This window comes from Anneissia japonica, unplaced genomic scaffold (assembly GCF_011630105.1).
Source record: "Anneissia japonica isolate Jap-2015-1 unplaced genomic scaffold, ASM1163010v1 scaffold284995_len508010_cov190, whole genome shotgun sequence".
Classification (NCBI taxonomy): domain Eukaryota; kingdom Metazoa; phylum Echinodermata; class Crinoidea; order Comatulida; family Comatulidae; genus Anneissia; species Anneissia japonica.
The window spans coordinates 99,185-116,809 of NW_022730633.1; the positions used below are offsets into that span (position 1 = coordinate 99,185).

At 32.5% G+C, this 17,625-nt stretch overlaps 2 protein-coding genes across 4 annotated transcripts in view; one reads left to right on the top strand and one right to left on the bottom strand.

The window, feature by feature from the left end:
* LOC117114977 overlaps positions 1-14,511 on the bottom strand; it is a 38,449-nt gene extending 23,938 nt beyond the window's left edge. Inside the window, exons 1-4 of the mRNA XM_033258608.1 lie at positions 14,409-14,511; positions 9,902-9,971; positions 8,365-9,013; positions 6,289-6,375 (exon numbers count right to left, since the gene is read on the bottom strand). Coding sequence (XP_033114499.1) covers positions 6,289-6,375; positions 8,365-8,999 — 722 coding nt within the window. The 5' untranslated portion in view covers positions 9,000-9,013; positions 9,902-9,971; positions 14,409-14,511. The remainder of the gene's footprint in view (positions 1-6,288; positions 6,376-8,364; positions 9,014-9,901; positions 9,972-14,408) is intronic.
* LOC117114976 (G-protein coupled receptor 54-like) overlaps positions 1-17,625 on the top strand; it is a 52,782-nt gene that overhangs the window by 1,091 nt on the left and 34,066 nt on the right. Inside the window, exon 2 of one of the 3 annotated variants that reach the window (XM_033258605.1) lies at positions 9,673-9,867. The exons of the other annotated variants lie outside the window; for them this stretch is intronic. The gene's annotated coding sequence lies outside the window, so the exon portion shown is untranslated. The remainder of the gene's footprint in view (positions 1-9,672; positions 9,868-17,625) is intronic. 3 annotated transcript variants of the gene reach the window in all.

Sequence of the window (17,625 nt, forward strand, 5' to 3'; positions counted from 1 at the left end):
TTAATGTCTGTGGTAAATGTGGTAAACTTAAATCAAAATTATTTTAACACTGAATTGCACGTTTAAGCTTTAAATCAAAATAAACTGTCAAGAATAAAACACTTCATTTTAACTTACAGATATTTTATTATTTAAAAAAATTTCAATCATTTTAGTAAAGGCCTACAAAAATAAATAGTAATTATGCACTAAAAACTTATTTTAAATTATTTATGTCAAAACAAAGAGTGTATCATTAAAAGTTCACAGTAGGATCTGACGATAAAACAGTAGGATCATTTCTGAAATTTTAAGTGTTTTTGGTATCATTTTCACCAGTATGTTTTCACATTAGAATGCACTTTCATACTGTAAGCTTGAAATTCTACACTGTTGACTATACAAACACTTTGGGAGGAACACCTTGAAATGGATTGTAGACGGATGCTATCGTTTCTTTAACAAATTAGAACGGAAAATGATATCAAGAGACTTCTATTTTCCCATGTTTGCCGGAAGAACGATATCAAAAGTTGACTTTGTGACACCATGGTGACATTGACATTGAGATGTTATCTTCAAGTCATGACTGTTCAATCGCAAAACAAAAAAAAAACGCTGGGATTTCTCATAATATAAGACAGTTCAAGAGGGCAGTTTCTATCATTACATGCTTTTTACAATACATACTTGACACACCATGAAATAAAATGTCCCCGTTTGACACAATTAAAAGTACATACTAGTAGGTTAAAAGTGTGTTTAGCACATTAACTGCCTCACAAAGAGCAACGGTTGCAGTCGTAAACGTACACAGCTAATGCAGTTATCTACTATCATACATTTTCAATTTAATTCAAATTGCTAAAGTAACTCAACTAAATCACAGCGCTCCCAATTCTCCCAGATTGCCCTGGAGTCTTCAGGAATTTTGGTTCATCTCCCGGTCTTCCGGAAATTCCACATTTTCTTCCGGAATTTGAATTTCTCTTGTATTTCTCCTGGATTTTAACAGATTTTCCACAATTACTGTAGGGCTTATGCTAAGCTACATTTTCCCATTCTTATGCATCAAATCTGACAGACATAATATTCTGGGCTGCAATTACTGTATGGTATTAACAGTGACCAAACCTGCCCAAGTTGTTTATATTGAACAAGGTGATAAATTTGTACATGCATGTGAGTCCTTGTACATGCATTTTAGCTAGAACACGCGTCGCAAACCTCTGCCTGTCCTGCACAACAAACTCTCCAGAAATGTGATTTTCACAACTTGGTACCCTTGCAGATAACATAACATATAAACATTCTCAAAAACTACAAAAGACTATCAAGCTAATCATTTGTTAAAGTAGAACATATAGAGGGCATCACCAAAAAGTGTCCCTTAGGATGTCTCCTGAATAGGGGTTTGCTTTCCTTCCCTCAATTCATAGCCAAAAAAACATCCCACTTCACCTGTGTACTTTAATAATTAACCTTGGATGAGTTGACCCAAAATGAGGTTTCTTTCAGCATGCACATAAGAATGTAGATATAAAAATGTTTGTGATTTATAGTGTAACTCTAAAATCTTTTGTAATCATTCCATTGAAATTATTCTCAAAAGATTTAAAATACAATTAAAAACAATATATTATGAGTATAATATGTTTGCACTGGACTGGAAAATGTAGTGTATGGTATTGTAATTTGTAATTTAATGGGCTGATCATCAAACTCATATAATTGGTAATTATTTCAAGTAAACAGAAGATAATTAGGTGATAATTCATGCCATGCGATGAATGTATATTTGCCAAACAAATAACTCTTTTATCTGTACAGTACTGTATGTATGCATAACTGTACAACTGCTGTTAATTCATCAATAATATGTCACATCTTGTTTGCCTTGATTGGTCAATTTTACCGGTTTCTCGCTTTTGATTGGTTAGTTATAGTTACTTTAATTCTGGTATATGGTCCCTATGGACAAAATTATTTTCATTCCTGATGATGTTTGAATATAGAACGAAATATTGAATCATGGATTCTCTTAGTCTTTTTGGAGTCTGCATGATATTATATAACTGTACAAGAATACATAATTCTACCCTAAAACACAATTGTCGAACAATATAATCATCAAACAACACTACAACTTTGAAAAGTCAAATATTAAGATTAATATTTGTATCTCCATTGATTTTAGAGTCACAAGTAATGTACCAATGATAATTGTTCCGTGTCTAAAATTTTATTGGACAATTGCAATGTTAACAAAAACCTGTAAAGTAGGGCACTCGCATGCAAGCGCAATGGATCATATTTAATGACATTCCGTTCAAACTGCCATCGACAAACAGCAGATGGCGCCGCGTCGTTTAGCACTCACAGGGAGCATAGTTCAGTGGCGTATCTAGGGGGAGTGTGCGGGGGATGTACACCCCCTATAAAAATTACTCGTTCCCCCAAGTCACCCCAACAAAAATCACAGGCCAAGTAGTTAAAAATTCTTAAAATCATTTTATTTTGCGAGTTAGCGCCCCTAGAACTGATCATCGAGCCTCCTACTTTACTTTTGCGCCCCCAATCAGCACCTCCATTTCAAGACCCCTAGATACGCAGTGAGTGCCGGCTTAATCAACCCCATTATATTTGTGTTGCTGAAACATACAAATATTATTTTACTACCATTTTTACTAAACCAATCACTGAATGAATCATAACACCAACTTTAGGGTTATCTCACAAGTGACTAACAAGGATATGTTTTTTGAAGATAAAAGACTGTACTTTTTATATTCAGGCCTATTGCATTTAACTATATTGCATGTTATAAACTGGCCTAATAAATTATGGTAAGATTCACAATACATTTTAAAATAAGCCATTGTAAAATTGCAGTTGGACCCCAGAGGAACATTAAACAAATGCAATGAAGAAAACAAGCATAATTATTGCAATAAATACACAGATATTACACACAATTTAGAATTATGGTGGCAAAAGGTTAAATTATTATTATTATAAAAAAAAAACATAAAAACAACTGTAAAAAAAGAGAGAGAAGTCAGTATGTAAATTTTTTTTTTTAAATGGTTCTGAAAAATTCAAATATCACAAAAAGAATAATAAAAGAGAAATGTGAGCATAATGTGAAAGCAATAAAGAATGTTTTTTGAAAGTACACTTACTTGGCAGCAATATTATATCTTTCCTAAAACGCAGTTGTAATATGCAATAACTATGCTAACTATGAACGATAGTAAAATTTTTACCCCAGGCTACTACATTATGATGCAAAGCAATATTTAAAAAAAAAAAAAGTTAACACAAAGCCAATATAGAATTTTACAGAGAATGTTATGAAATCTTTCAGAAATTTATGGGCAATATGTATTGAGAATCAATTTTTATGGGATGGGAATATATCAGAACCAGCAATTCATTAAAATGATTAATATAAAATTGCTGATTCTAATTTGTTTTTTTATATCATAAACCTGGATTCTGAAATTATACATTGGTAAATTTCTTAAAGATTTTATTACATTTTCCATAAAATCTTAGGTAGTGTTTCCAATCTCTATGGTTTAGACTTAAATTATTATTTTTGTGATAATATTACCATATTTTTTTGCTAGCCCGAAGTGATGATGTTATTGTTATTGACATTCATACTTTAAGAAGCAACAGAAGTTGAAAAATTCATGAACAACATTTTAGAAATTATGAATCCAGGATACATACATTTCGACAATGATTCCCAATACATTTTAATTTCCTGTTTTTCTACAGTGGCGGCACCACCACCTGAAATCTAGGAGGGGGTCTATCCCTACACCGACCGATAGAGTAAATTTGTTTTTTTGGGAGTGATTTGTTATATAAGGAGAAGAGGGGAGGGGAGGGAAGGGCACACCATATCCGGTGATAGTAGTTTTTGTACCGCTTTTGCCTCTCCTCAGCCCTCCTCTGCCCTCCTTTTTCTTTTTTGATTGCTTTTTGTGGTTCTGGCTGAAAGGAATAAAATAAATAAATAAATAAGAATTAAATCCTGAGTGTAAACAACTATTTTCTAAAATGTGTCACTGATATAAAAGTGTTACATCTGATTGTAGATTGTTAATACTAGCAATTCTTTGTCACTACATGAGAAAAGAAAAATTTACCTCATTTAGTACTGTTTTCATGTTATAATAGTAGAACTACAATAAGCTAACACATTTTGCACTATATTTTATGACTAACAATAAAAAAAAAATCCCTTCTCTTTCGGTGAGCTTGGATGCTAATTAGTGTAGTTAAAAATTACGACACTTTGTTTTGCCCACCGACAGAGGACGCGACGCTACATAAACCTAAATAATTTGGCATGTCAGTAGTAGGAGGTAATGATTTTGTTATTACCCAATTAATTTTTTTTTTTTAACAGTTAGCTCACCTTTTGAAACAGATTTGTGCAATTTGGCAAACTGTTTGTAATCCATCCTTTAGTTTCAGAACCTTTAGGGAAAACGTTTTTTTAGAATCAAGCATTCATAGGATGACAAAAGATTAATTGTAAAAATACACAGAAGTTGAGTATCTATAAACTAACTAGATCATATCTAAATATGTGTGATGTCTTCCACAGAGCTATTAAAAGAGATAACTGATACAGGTCTACGATGAAGTTATATTTATAATTAAAGCTTTATGATCCTGAAAAAAATGGCACAGTAAAATATTGACAATAAATTTTACTGGAACAAAATTTATAAAACCAAACAGTTACCTTGCACCAAACAGCTGCAATTCCAAATTACTATATTTTTAGGTTTATCAGCAGAACACAAAATATGTGTTAAAACAATTTAAAGTTTATTTGTGAATGAATACATTTTAAGCTATTATTATAAAATAATATAAATTCTCCACCTTAAATTATTAGTTACTGCATAGAGCTTATTGTGCATGAGTTTGCAGGTTTCAGGCTTATTTATTATTCACTTGCAACTTGAATACTAAACTTTAACTTATGAGGGGTACAGCAAGTGACAGGGCCAAAAAAGGAACACTTGGAAAATGGCCCTGTGAAACAGATACAATTTCAAACCAAATTAATCCCAAAAATATTAAAATTCAAAATTACTTAATAAGTATTAATAAAAATATGTGTAGGCATATTGCTGTCAACATCTAAATGTCAATAGCGCATATAATATAAAATTCTAATTGTTTTACTGTTTATGTCGAAAAGAATTGCTACATTTTAAATCTGTTTTATATTGACAATTATATTGATAATTGTCATGTTAATATTTTATACTCTGAACAAACAACCAAAATTTTAGTAGTGTGTTTGGCAATAATGATTCAATTGAAGTGCCTGTATACATCAAGGTTTATTACTTCTGATTTAATAGCAAATGCACTGCCCACCTGTGCTATACCATACAAATATGCAGTATTTCCCACGCCTTCCACTGATATTTGGCTTACAGTCTGCACTGGGTTATTAAAGCACTGTAGCTCCAACTTATCCAATACTTACAGTGTAAGTGTACGATGAGATGATAAAAGCGTATTTACAAAAACACTTGAGAAACAAGTTGATGATATATACAAATTGATAGAAAGTGAAAGTAATGTGTACTCAGGGAGGACAAACTGAGGAGTGTCTGTAAAATGGTGAATAATAAGATATTTACTGTAGATTGGAACCTTTGGTGGTTAAATGGTTTTCATTGTGTCTACTGCCCCCGCGGGGGTAAGTAGACAGCTTTCATCTGGAAATTTATTTGTGAGAGTAAATCCGGTGAGATGCATGATGGGATCTTGCGTCTTAAGCGAAGATTTGTCTCACTCGGGCCAAGTTTTCAGTTTTTGTCAGATTGGTCTCCTCGATTTAGTAAACATAGGCCTACACAGTATAAGGCAGTAGACACAAGCTCCCACTGGGAGCCTATTTTTTTTATATCCTTTTATATAACAAGTACCTCAGTTTACCTGTTTTCACTTATAGCATGAAATACCAATGCTTTACTTTACTTTCATTTCTTACCTTAGGCCCTATAAAAAATATATATTTTTTTCAAGACCACAGAAGACATGTGCATCAGGGTGATAAACTAATAATTTTTTTATTGCCTTATCTATCCATACTCCACAGAACTGTGTCCTGGTAACAGACACAAGCATTTAGAACCTGCTGTCAAGATTAGGGCAAAAAATGTATATACCTCAACGGTATTGACTTTCATTTACGCTTTTTTATTGTAATTAGCCTTCCACCATGGTACAGTCTATAACTCATCAGATACATAGCAGTTGCCTTACCTGTCCAAATGAAATGCTGCTATTTCTCCGTTATGTCTGTCATAGCCTGCAACAGGAGACCCTTCAATCACATAATCACGAGAGAATCTAAAAAGAATAGTGGGAATTTTTGTTTGTATAATATATCAATGACAGTTAACTTAAAAATGTTTTCTGGAATGTGTAACATATGTACAGTATACTAAAACTAAGCATTAACATAATTGTTGTTGTTAAAGTATTATTCATGTTTATAAATCTATTTCTGTTTTTGAACCTTTGAAAACAAAGGTACTTGACAAACTTGAAATATAAAACATTTAATGTACGATAGGAATTTTCAAAAACTGACACAAACATTTATAAAAATTAACACAAACATTACCAGATATTGTCACAATGTATAAATAATAAACAATTACAAAAATTAACTCAAACATTACCAAAATTGCACAAACATTACTACTATATAGACATCACATTTTGTGTTAACTATTATTATCGCAGTATCATTATCACTATAATCTTAGCGCCACATTAGATTTAAACAATTGGCTGTTTTTAATATGTTACCATTGCTTGGGGATCTCAGGTATATTCTCTTGAAAAATGATATTAAATTATTATTCTATACCTAATTATTGTTTTAGGAATGGTGGAGGTGGATTTTTGCTGTATAGCCTAATTTAAAGAGTCTGTGTTGTTCTGTTGGGATGAATGAAATGAAAACGTTTAATACTTCAATACATTGTCCTGTATCTAAATTGTTCATTGCTTACAGAGGATAAAATCTGTAAGTAATAATACTGTACCTAGAGGGAAAATGAGAAAAGCAATTTAAATTCATAAAATCAAATTGCATAAAGTCCATAAGCAATACTGCAGCTGTCTCTATTATATATATCATAGATTTTGTTTGTATAGAATTTATAAATAGGCCTAATTATAATTGAACAATAGTGATCCAATTTTAATTAAACCATTATTATAGCAGCTCTACAATTTCAAATTAAAAGGCTTATTAATTGCTAATTAGAAAAATAAATTAATATTCAAAATAAAGGTACAGATTAATAAATTCAGTTGAGTAGAGAAATGTTAAGAATTGTTCCAAGAAATTTAACCTGTGGTAAAAATCCTTACATGAAATTGGCTTTGGAGTTGGGAAGAAGTTCAAACTGCAAAACTATGCAAATTTACTGCATAAATTCATAAAGTCATAAATATTCTATTTTGTATTATATCAAATTAGCAATATATTTTCTTTTTAATCACGGATGAAAGTCCAGCCCTAACATGAAATGGACTTTGCAGTTGTCAAGGGGAACATAAGAATATTTTTTCAAGTACTAACTGCAAAACATTGCAAATTTGCTGCATATTACTACTAAATATTCAATTTTTTTGATAATGCAAATCAGAATTTTTTTTTTTTTTAAATCTTGTGCATGATTTACATTTGTTTTTTGTGTTGTAGTTTTATTAATCTTGAAAATTGAACGTTTGACCAATTATTGTAATTATAAAAATGCTTCGCTGTTCTTTTATGTTCTATATTATGATCTAATTGATAGCGGTTTGGATGGGTGTTAATTTGTGAGGTTTGTGTACAAAAATCTATTATTTGCAATTTTCAAATCAAAATTATTTCATATTCATAGATATTTTGTTTTTTTATTCAGTCTTCTGGAATGTCTGTAGTACCTAGTAACCATTATTAAGCTCTTTATTAGGGTTTGCACAAATTTCCACTGGGTTTGCAGTAGTTTAACAGTAAGACTAGGTTAACAGCGGACATTCTATGTTTACAAGAGTGTATTTATATTCTAAAAATCGTGGTACGCACTCCCCCCCGCCCCCTTCACGTTCGCGCCTCTTCATTAATTAATTTTTGTTTTTGTTTCTTGTAGCTTAATAGCGCCTTGAGACGGATTTTTCTGTGGAAGGCACTATGTAAAATATATGAACATTGACCATTGAATGATTGTCTGGGTGATTTGAAAGAGGATACAGATACTGAATATCCTTTCCTTTGATTACATAGAAATGCCAAACACAAAAAAAGTACATCAAATGTTTACAAGTCAAGTTTGTTACCTTTTGGGCTTAAAAACTACTACTTGACCTCCGGCTAGGTATAGGGTGACCTTTAGCTGAGTTCCTTTGTAACCTACATCTGCCTTTGTTATTGGCCTTGATGCCATAGCATGTAAGATGTCCCCTAATTCTGGTGCTTGCTCAGGAATAATATGCCTGGCGGTCACCCATTTAGCAGCTATACTCCAGATCCTCTTTAAGTCAGAATTGTTCACTATCTTCTTCAGTCTAAGATCTTTTTCAAGATCATATTTCTGTCTCTCTGTGTGAGTGAGTTTCACTTGATTGTTTGGCAAATTTTCTGCATTTAAATTTATATTCTCGTGCTGACTTCTGCCTAGAATAATTGGGTTTAATTGCTTCTTTTCGGATTTTGAATTTAATAAAATCTCTCCAACTCTCCATTTATACGGACTTCCAGCTTCGGGGATAATTCTACTTCCTTTATTCGCTGTATTTGGTTTTTCGATATTAAACGTCCGCTTCTTTGAGAAGATTTCTAAAAAGTTCCATGAGTTACTTATTGGTAGCTCTGATTTCATGTTGTTCGAAGGGAAAATAACAACAATAACAAAAAACCATGTCAGCACTAATGTTAATGTGACTAAAACAACTTTCTTTTTCTTCAAACGCATTATTTCACACGTATCTGTAAGAAAGAAAGCGTAACTTATGAGGCATGTCGTGACAAAATGGCAAAGTTGTCGCACTGGCCATCATTGAGAAAATGAGTTATAAAATATGGGAGCTAAAAAAAAACATGGCCTAGAAATCAAATTTTTTTTTTCGTAATACATCAACAGTTTAATATCTGATTTATAATCATGTCATAAAGTCTAGTTCTGGGAATGGTCAACAATCTAGTAATACAGTATTTCTTGTAGTTAATGCCATTAAAATTGTATACATGAATAATTTTGAAAACATTAATTATAAAAAATAAAATAAATAATTAAGTAAACAGAGCCAAAACAATTATCAAATCCCTATGCCTAGCTGTTGCAGAAGTGAAGACATAAACATTTTTATTAGAAGGATATGCAACAATGCGAGAACTGAATTCTCGACTTGGAGCAATAAGGTGTATCTTATCTTATCTTATCTTATCATGGGGAGGGGGGGGAGAACCCTTGAAGTATCACTAGTAAAAATAATTTTTTTAAATAGAACATATTATTTACTGTAAAATTTCAGTAGTAATGATTTTAAAAGTGAATGAATGAATTCAGTGATCCTTTATCACAATCATTGGCAATTCTCATTTCATTAGATGATACCAGAACAAATGAATTATTATTTCTCTATAAGATCTAAGGCTGGACACAATGAATGCATGACCAAGCGATTGGTGATCATACGCATCAAACATTACCCGGAATTTTTAGGAAAAATTTCTCCTGAAAACCACTGCTGGACTATAATTTTGTGTTTGAGGAATTTTATGGTTGAACATGAAGGCACAGACATCTTTCTTCTAGACGAGATGAGAACAACCTTAAACAGGTATTTTTGTGCTAGAATAAAATTGAATACTTGCCCCAAAAGTGGTCTGCTCTCAATCCTATATCTACTATATGCAGGAGAGTGAAGTCTTGAATTTTACAACACTAGAGAAAATCAAATTGAGAGAAGCTCACACTACTGTATCATTATATAATAACAATTGTTATTTTCATTATAATCAGAAATTTGTTTATATACATGTATAATGCAGAAATTAAATATTTATACAGCTTTTGTGGTCCCTGTATAATTAATAGCAACCTTCTCTTGATTGGTTTCTTCATCATTTAATTTTTTGTTCATTGGTCAGTTATTAATCTGTTGATTCTGTTAGTTATTAGAGTATTGATTTTATACATTTGTGGTAGGTCTACAGTACTGTATTTTTTTTCTTGGTCAAACTTATATTATCTCTAGGGGAAACTGCCATTTCTAAGCATCTGTTTGGCACAGATTTTGCCTTTTCCCATTTTTATTTATTTAACAAAATATAATTGAGTGTATGCATGTTTATTTTTGGTTTATCACAGTTTGTTGTTGCTGAAAGGGGTTAATTCTTATTTTATGTTTAATTTAATTTTAAGCACATATAAGCTCTGGAATTTTGCGATATAAAAGTCTAATTATTATTACTATTTTATTTGAAAAATTAAACAAAAATGTAGAATCACATAGTATGACCTTGTTATTTGTTTTTTTGAGTTTAATAGTACATGTACTTTATTCAAAAATAAAAAATAAAAACAAGGTTTGCACCCGGTGAACAAGCAAAATCTGCCAGAAACTCTACCAATCTCCAATAAAATTATGAGGTTTGGTATTTTGCGTTTTTTTGTCCTTGATGTAAACTAGCCATGGGTCTCACCATGCGCAATATAATGGACAATCAAATGTGTTGAAAAGTTGATTAAACTACATCTCGCTGAAATGGCTTCTCCCAACTTTGGATGCCTGCATCCTGGTAGCACTAACATAAGAATTAAACAAAACATTAATATTACACTCATAAGGCTGCTGCCGTCACTGCTGCCACCATAATCATCATCAGCTTCACCATCATCAACAAATTCAAAATTAATACACTAACACTATTAGTCACTCTCTGTGGAGTAATAATCATCATTTTGTTTAATTAAAAACTGCTATTACTGACCATATTATACAAATATTGACTGCTCAAGAGGGGAATGGTGAAATTTATTGCCCCTCGGTGATGTGGAGACCGTAGCCTATCTTCCCGAGGGCTGAAGGCCCGAGGGAAGATAGGCTACGGTCTCCATATCACCGAGGGGCAATAGATTTCACTGTTCCCCGAATATAGAGCAGTCAATATTTGTTTTATATACCTCATACATAGATTCTACAAGGCTTAAAAAAGTACTTACTTCCTAGCCTGTTAAAATAGAGGCCTACTAGGCCAAATACTACTACTAGCTAGGCCTAGCCCTAATAGGCAATCAAAGAGTGTGTCTAGCTCTTCTTTGCCTATTTCCTCAATTTCAACAGCACCCATCATCTTGCAATATATTTGTCGAATATTGATAAGACATATTTAATTTGTCTTTTGGTGCTTTTGCTATTGGCTTCATCAAGAAATAATGCTAGGCCTAGGCTAGTCCTCCTTCATCTCAAAACGAGCAACCTCCATATTTGTTTATCGTCTACTCGCTGATCCGTGACGCGGTCAGGGGATAATCTCGTCGTAGAGGTCACAGTCCCCTTTACCGTCAGCAACGCGATGTTGTGGGCCTAGAGTTTGCACATCGCAACAGGTCAAAAAAGTACTATTTTTGAGGGAAATAGTACTTTTTGAGGGGAATAGTACTTTCTATTGCCCCGCTTCTTAATCAGATGCCTAGAATCTATGAGGTATATAATAAAAATTATATTAAACAGTACGGTCACTTGCTAAACTTCAATAATTCAACCACTCTTTATAATGGTCTAGATTAGAGAGTACAGCAAGTAATAAATAGGGATTAGATTTCATTAATATACTGCCTTCTAGTTCTACTATATGATTAAATCAACCTGTGAATATTGGCAATCTATGGAATACACAGGCAGGTGTGTCTGGATTTAGAGGACGGTGTTAAGGATAATTAAATGGCAAGACCTTTTAATAGTGCCACTAATAAAACAAATTTAATGTGTGCAGTTGGCAACATAATGTTTACAGAGAAACACTGCTGTTATCAATCATCATTATCATGGAGATACAGTATTCTTATCAAATTGGTAAGCATTGATATACAGTACTTATAGGTGAGGAGTTTGGTAGATGTTAGTGAGGCACGTCTTTTTATATTTTCTGTACTGTTCAAGATTCAAAGAAAGACTCACAATTTCTTTACATGTGTCCTTTCGGAAAATTAGTTGGTACTGTACATCACATCGCAACAAAAAAAAAGTGCAAGGTGAATATAAAACAACAAACAACAATATAATTATAATTAGGCCCTAAAGATTATTTGATATTATTTTGATTAAGAATTCTAATGGATAGTGGTACGAATGAGTTAAGGTATCTATTTGGTCTACAGGTTTGTGATTGTAACCTTTCAATTACCTGAGGGTAGCCAAGTACGAGGGATACCAACCTATATGGTTTTACTGCATGACTCACTTTATGATTGTTATATTTTTATCTTTGCATTTTTTATTCTAATGTAAGGTAATGCTGCACTAGTTTTCAGGCATTTTTCTCATACAAAAGTCCTGTGCATTCCAATAACCTACATATTCACACACACAATCTGACTAATCCTTGCAAAAGCTACACTCCCGAAATTGTGTACATGGCAATTCCCTGTTTGCTATAATTTTTTTTTTCTTTTACTACAAACCGATATAAATTTTCAGGTGTATAAGGCAGACCTACTTTACATTTACATCACTCTATACATAAGACTCTACAGCAGTTCTTTGACATTTTATGTCATTCTATTTTTGTTGCTACATGCATTGTTACTGGTAATCCTAAAGTAATAAATGGTTAGCTGGGACAAAATGTTATATCGGACATGTGCTACAGTATAGAAAATTGTGTGCATGTTGCAATGCATCAAACTACAGGGAAAAGGCGAAAATCTTGCACCTCAGTGGCACAGTTATGGGCAGTACAGCCAGTGGAAAGCACTGTGGCCCGGGGCTATTGGGGGCCCATTCAATATAATAAATTTTAAAAAATAGAAACTACCTATTTTTAAAAGAATGAAAAATTCAGATTAAAATGGATAAAAATACAAAGATTCCAAGGAGCGATGGCCTTTCAACCGCCACAATAAAGCAAACAGCGCAAAAACTTCCTCCCTCAACCACAGGTTCCCCCTCCCTTCAGAACATAGATCCGTGAATGTGACTCGCAACACCCAAGCAAAAACATTCTTGATCCACCACTGCCTAGACCTAAAGGGAAAGGTATAGTAAAGAAGTACTTTATTAGATAAATTTTCTGGAAAGGTAAATCAGCACCTAAGAATTTTCATTATTAGATACAATCAAATACGGTTCTTTAAACTTCCCTTAAGCGCTCAGTTGACACTTCACATTAAAAGGGTTTGGCAATTATCTTGAACTGGGCCCATCGTCATCTAGCTACGCCGCTGATGCATCTCACGTAATACACACGACACACAGAAATCATATTGGAAATAAAAATCTAGCCAAAATCGTGTCAACCTTAGGGATGATCCTGCTCGACAATGGATCATATCTTTTTTCTAAAAAATTGTTTAAATTTACAAGACATTTTAAGAGTTATGCAAAAAAAATACTACTGTAATCTAATATTTACTACTTTATTAATCGGTGAGGGAAAATTTAATATTCTTGAAATAGAATATTAAATATAAGAAAAATTTTAATGATTTTTAGAAGATTTAAGATAGGTCTTGGAGTACTAGAAAGTGACTTAAGTTTATTGAAACATAATATAAATAAGCAAAAACAATGGCATCCAATATCAAAATGGTAGGTATTTTGGGCTTATTATTCATTGCAGTCATGCCTCTCAACCTAGGCGTTTAGGGCTAAAGACATGGTGCACTGCCATTGGTAGTAGTAAGAAGAGGACTAATAATATATGTAGTGGACAGACTAGCCTAGGCCTAGCTAGCCTAGTAGTAGTATCTAGGACTAGTATTTATTACTCTATTCATCTAGCCACAGACAGGAATAATCAAAGCCTAAAAAAGCTGTAAAACATTATTTTGATGTTAACTCTGATGTATATTTATTATTATTATTAATATTAATATCAATTTGCTACTTAAAACTACATCACCGTTATAAAAACAGATCTTACATTACTAAATATCGTGACATCAATGCTAGGCCCCATTTCATACGCCGACTGGTTCGGCTTAATTAAAACACAAGCGCGCTCCCATTCATTGTCCCCGTCGCCGCTACATCATGTCAAGGAGAATCAACTAGGCCTAAAGCCTAGCTTAGGTAAGCACGTTAAGTAAAAGGTATTAGTGGCTAGCTGTTAAAATGCATGCATATGGTTGTAAAAGTAGTACAGTATTACGGCTTACTCTTATACTGAACCGATAGTTAGGAGAATATAAAACTATGGAACTTTGTCTGTGGCCACGTCAAACACGTTCTTCGATTTTGTTGACATTTTGCAGTTCATTATGTAAATGAGTGTCAACATTTCACATCCGGGGCGGAAAAGTGGATTGTTGGCGATAACAACGGCTAAATTTGATTGGTAGGAAGTTGATCAAGTTAGTAGATATAATTATACTATACCACACTCTTACTAATAATATAGCCTAATGCGTTATTATGATAATGCTATTTTCTATCATCATGTTGAAATTTTATATGACAACAATAATTGGTTTTTTTTTCATAAACGATCGATGTTTATGTCATACAAAATGTCATCCTCGAATCTATCTTGTTGTGGTGGCTTTTATTAATGTTTATTGGTCAGTAAAGTGCTTTTACTTTTTTACCTCCATGATCTAATCTCGGCCAAAACTATTAAGCCTGTATTAAAATGTACTCCACATTTAATGAACTCTTACTTGTATCGGTATTTGGTCGTCTGCGCACGTCCGCCCTCACTCGTCAGTGCATGACTGATCGCCATTCGCCGCCCAATGTCCTCGGTTAACTTTGCAGCCATGGACGGATATAAATTAAATGCGTGGAAACGGGAACGAATAAGTTAATAATTATATTTTAGATATCCCCGTAATAACATAAATTATTTTATTATTTCATTATTTATGTGTGTTGAGTTTGCAACGGAATGTTATTTATTATCCTTGTTATTAAAAACACAATTATTTTAAGAGGAATCTGCAAGTCCTGCTGCAAGTGTAAAAAAGTAGGTCCCCAACTGGGATTCGAACCCGGAACCTTCTGCTGTTTATGCCGACGCCTTAACCAACCGGGACATTGTGGCTTTGTTGGGAAATTAAATCCGATTGAAACTAATTCTTTAAACTCATGAGCATGCATAGTTGGACACTACATTAGTCCTTGCTGCATGGCAAATAAGATACGCCCTTTCTCTTTATAAGCATTTAACGACAAGACGAGATCTCTGCGAAGAGATACCTTTTATAAATAAATCATGATATAATGGAGATACATTTTATATAATGGAAATACTTTTTTTTATTCTAATTTGAGATACCTTTTGTAAATAAATCAGGATATAATAGAGGTAAACTCTATAAACCGTCTTGAGGTAATTCTATAAATAACTAAGCCTAAATAAATAAACTTTATCGATAAGAAGAAGACTGCGACTTGTGAAAAAAATACGTGCACCAACTGGGATTCGAACACGGGACCAACTGAGCATTCAAGGTTTTGTTTGGAATTCTAATTATTTGCACTCATGGGCATGTGCAATTAATTATATTATATATAATATATAATATAAATAAAAAATAGCCGTTAACACTATTAAATTGTAATATTGAAATGTGAAACAGTGTTCGAATAAAGGACATAATGGTAGGCCTACATCGTGTAGCATAGATCTCAACGGATTTATAGAACCGAGTCCAGTGACACTAGCCCTACATTGTGATACTTTTGTTGTTTGCCATCTGTTTTAATAGCTTTGCGTTGATGCAGTTTAATCTTGTAGTTCCTTCATGGTCTGATTACTAATTTATCCAAAGCATTTCAAAGCCGCGTTTCACGTAGACAATTATAGGCCTATTTAATGAGATCTGAAATATTAGGTTCTTTGATGAATTTGACATATGAGGCAAAAAAAAATAAAATAAAAAGTTAGTTCATACACAAGCTTTGCAGATTTGTTCGAATTGATTATATTTTAGTCTATCCTTCGATTTCTCTACACGTGTTAATATAATGCGCATCATTAATACCGGTAAGCAAGAGATTTAGTGGCCCGATCGACTCGATTTCAAATAACAGAAACGGCAGACGGATGATGATTTCTGAAGTAGCAATATCAAACTTAACAACTTTTCAAACAAGCAGGGCCAGCACTGGGATGTCCCACAAACACACAAGTATGTATAGTATGTTTACGATTTCGTTTTGACCGTAGCAACAACATTCAATTCAATGCAATTCATTTACTTTCAGTAATTTTCAATGAAACGTTATAATGGACATACAATTGTTGGCTCTTTACGACCAATATCGCAATTGGTAATCCTACCTAAATGTATAAAAGATAAAAAAACATAAAGTATGAAATATAAAATGTGTGGGCATAAAACAAATTAAATTAGCAGCATGGATGGATATTGACTTTTTAATATATTTATGATTTATTTGCAACGACATACAACACCACATGGCTTAATTGCATTAATTGCCTACACATCAGGAAAAAAAAGAAAGAAGAAAAAAAAACACAGACGAGACAGCAAACATACAGTATGTTGCGCGAATAAAACTTGATAACGCAAAACATCAGGATGAAATTAATATAAAGACACAAATTATAAAATAATTTAAAAAAATGCTGTGGGATTCTGAAAGGAATGTATACTCGAACCATGAAAGCTGAGTAAAATTTAAGTTACCCTGTTACGATATGATATAGGGCTAATAGGTATAGGAATACTTGTAGGCATATGTCTATACTCAATTCAATGCAATTCAATATTGTTATTGTCCAAAATCAAATTTATACAAAATTTTTAATTCAAATTTTGCAGACAAAGACAAAAACAATCATTGATTTTGAAGGATATATATTTTACAAATGATGAAATTAACCTGAACTGAGATTGTCTATCTGTATACATGTAATGTATCATTATCCTGTTGTTTTGACATATATTCCTACATTTTATATAGGCCTAAGTTAGTCGTAATCAGAGATGATGGTTTATTATAATCAATTTAGCAAGACACTGACGTTGATTATGCGAACTACACATGCCAAATGTGCTTTAGAGGGCTATAATATATATATATATATATATATATATATATATAAGATGTGTATAAGAGACAGGATATAAATTAAATGAATGCTACTTTTTTTGTCTGCTATTACAATTTTCTTTTGACTATATCAACATTATTTCATCTTATTAATTTTTATGATTTATATAACTTCGATTTCGAACAGTTATAATTGTTTTCAGATACTATACTGTTTAGAACAGGACTCCTATTGAAGCTATTTTTTATTTCAGACTTATACAATATACATTCTTTATTATTGTTACACTTTTGATAAACTTAAAATACAAAGAAATATTACAACCAGCTTTTTCATACTGTATACTAACAAGG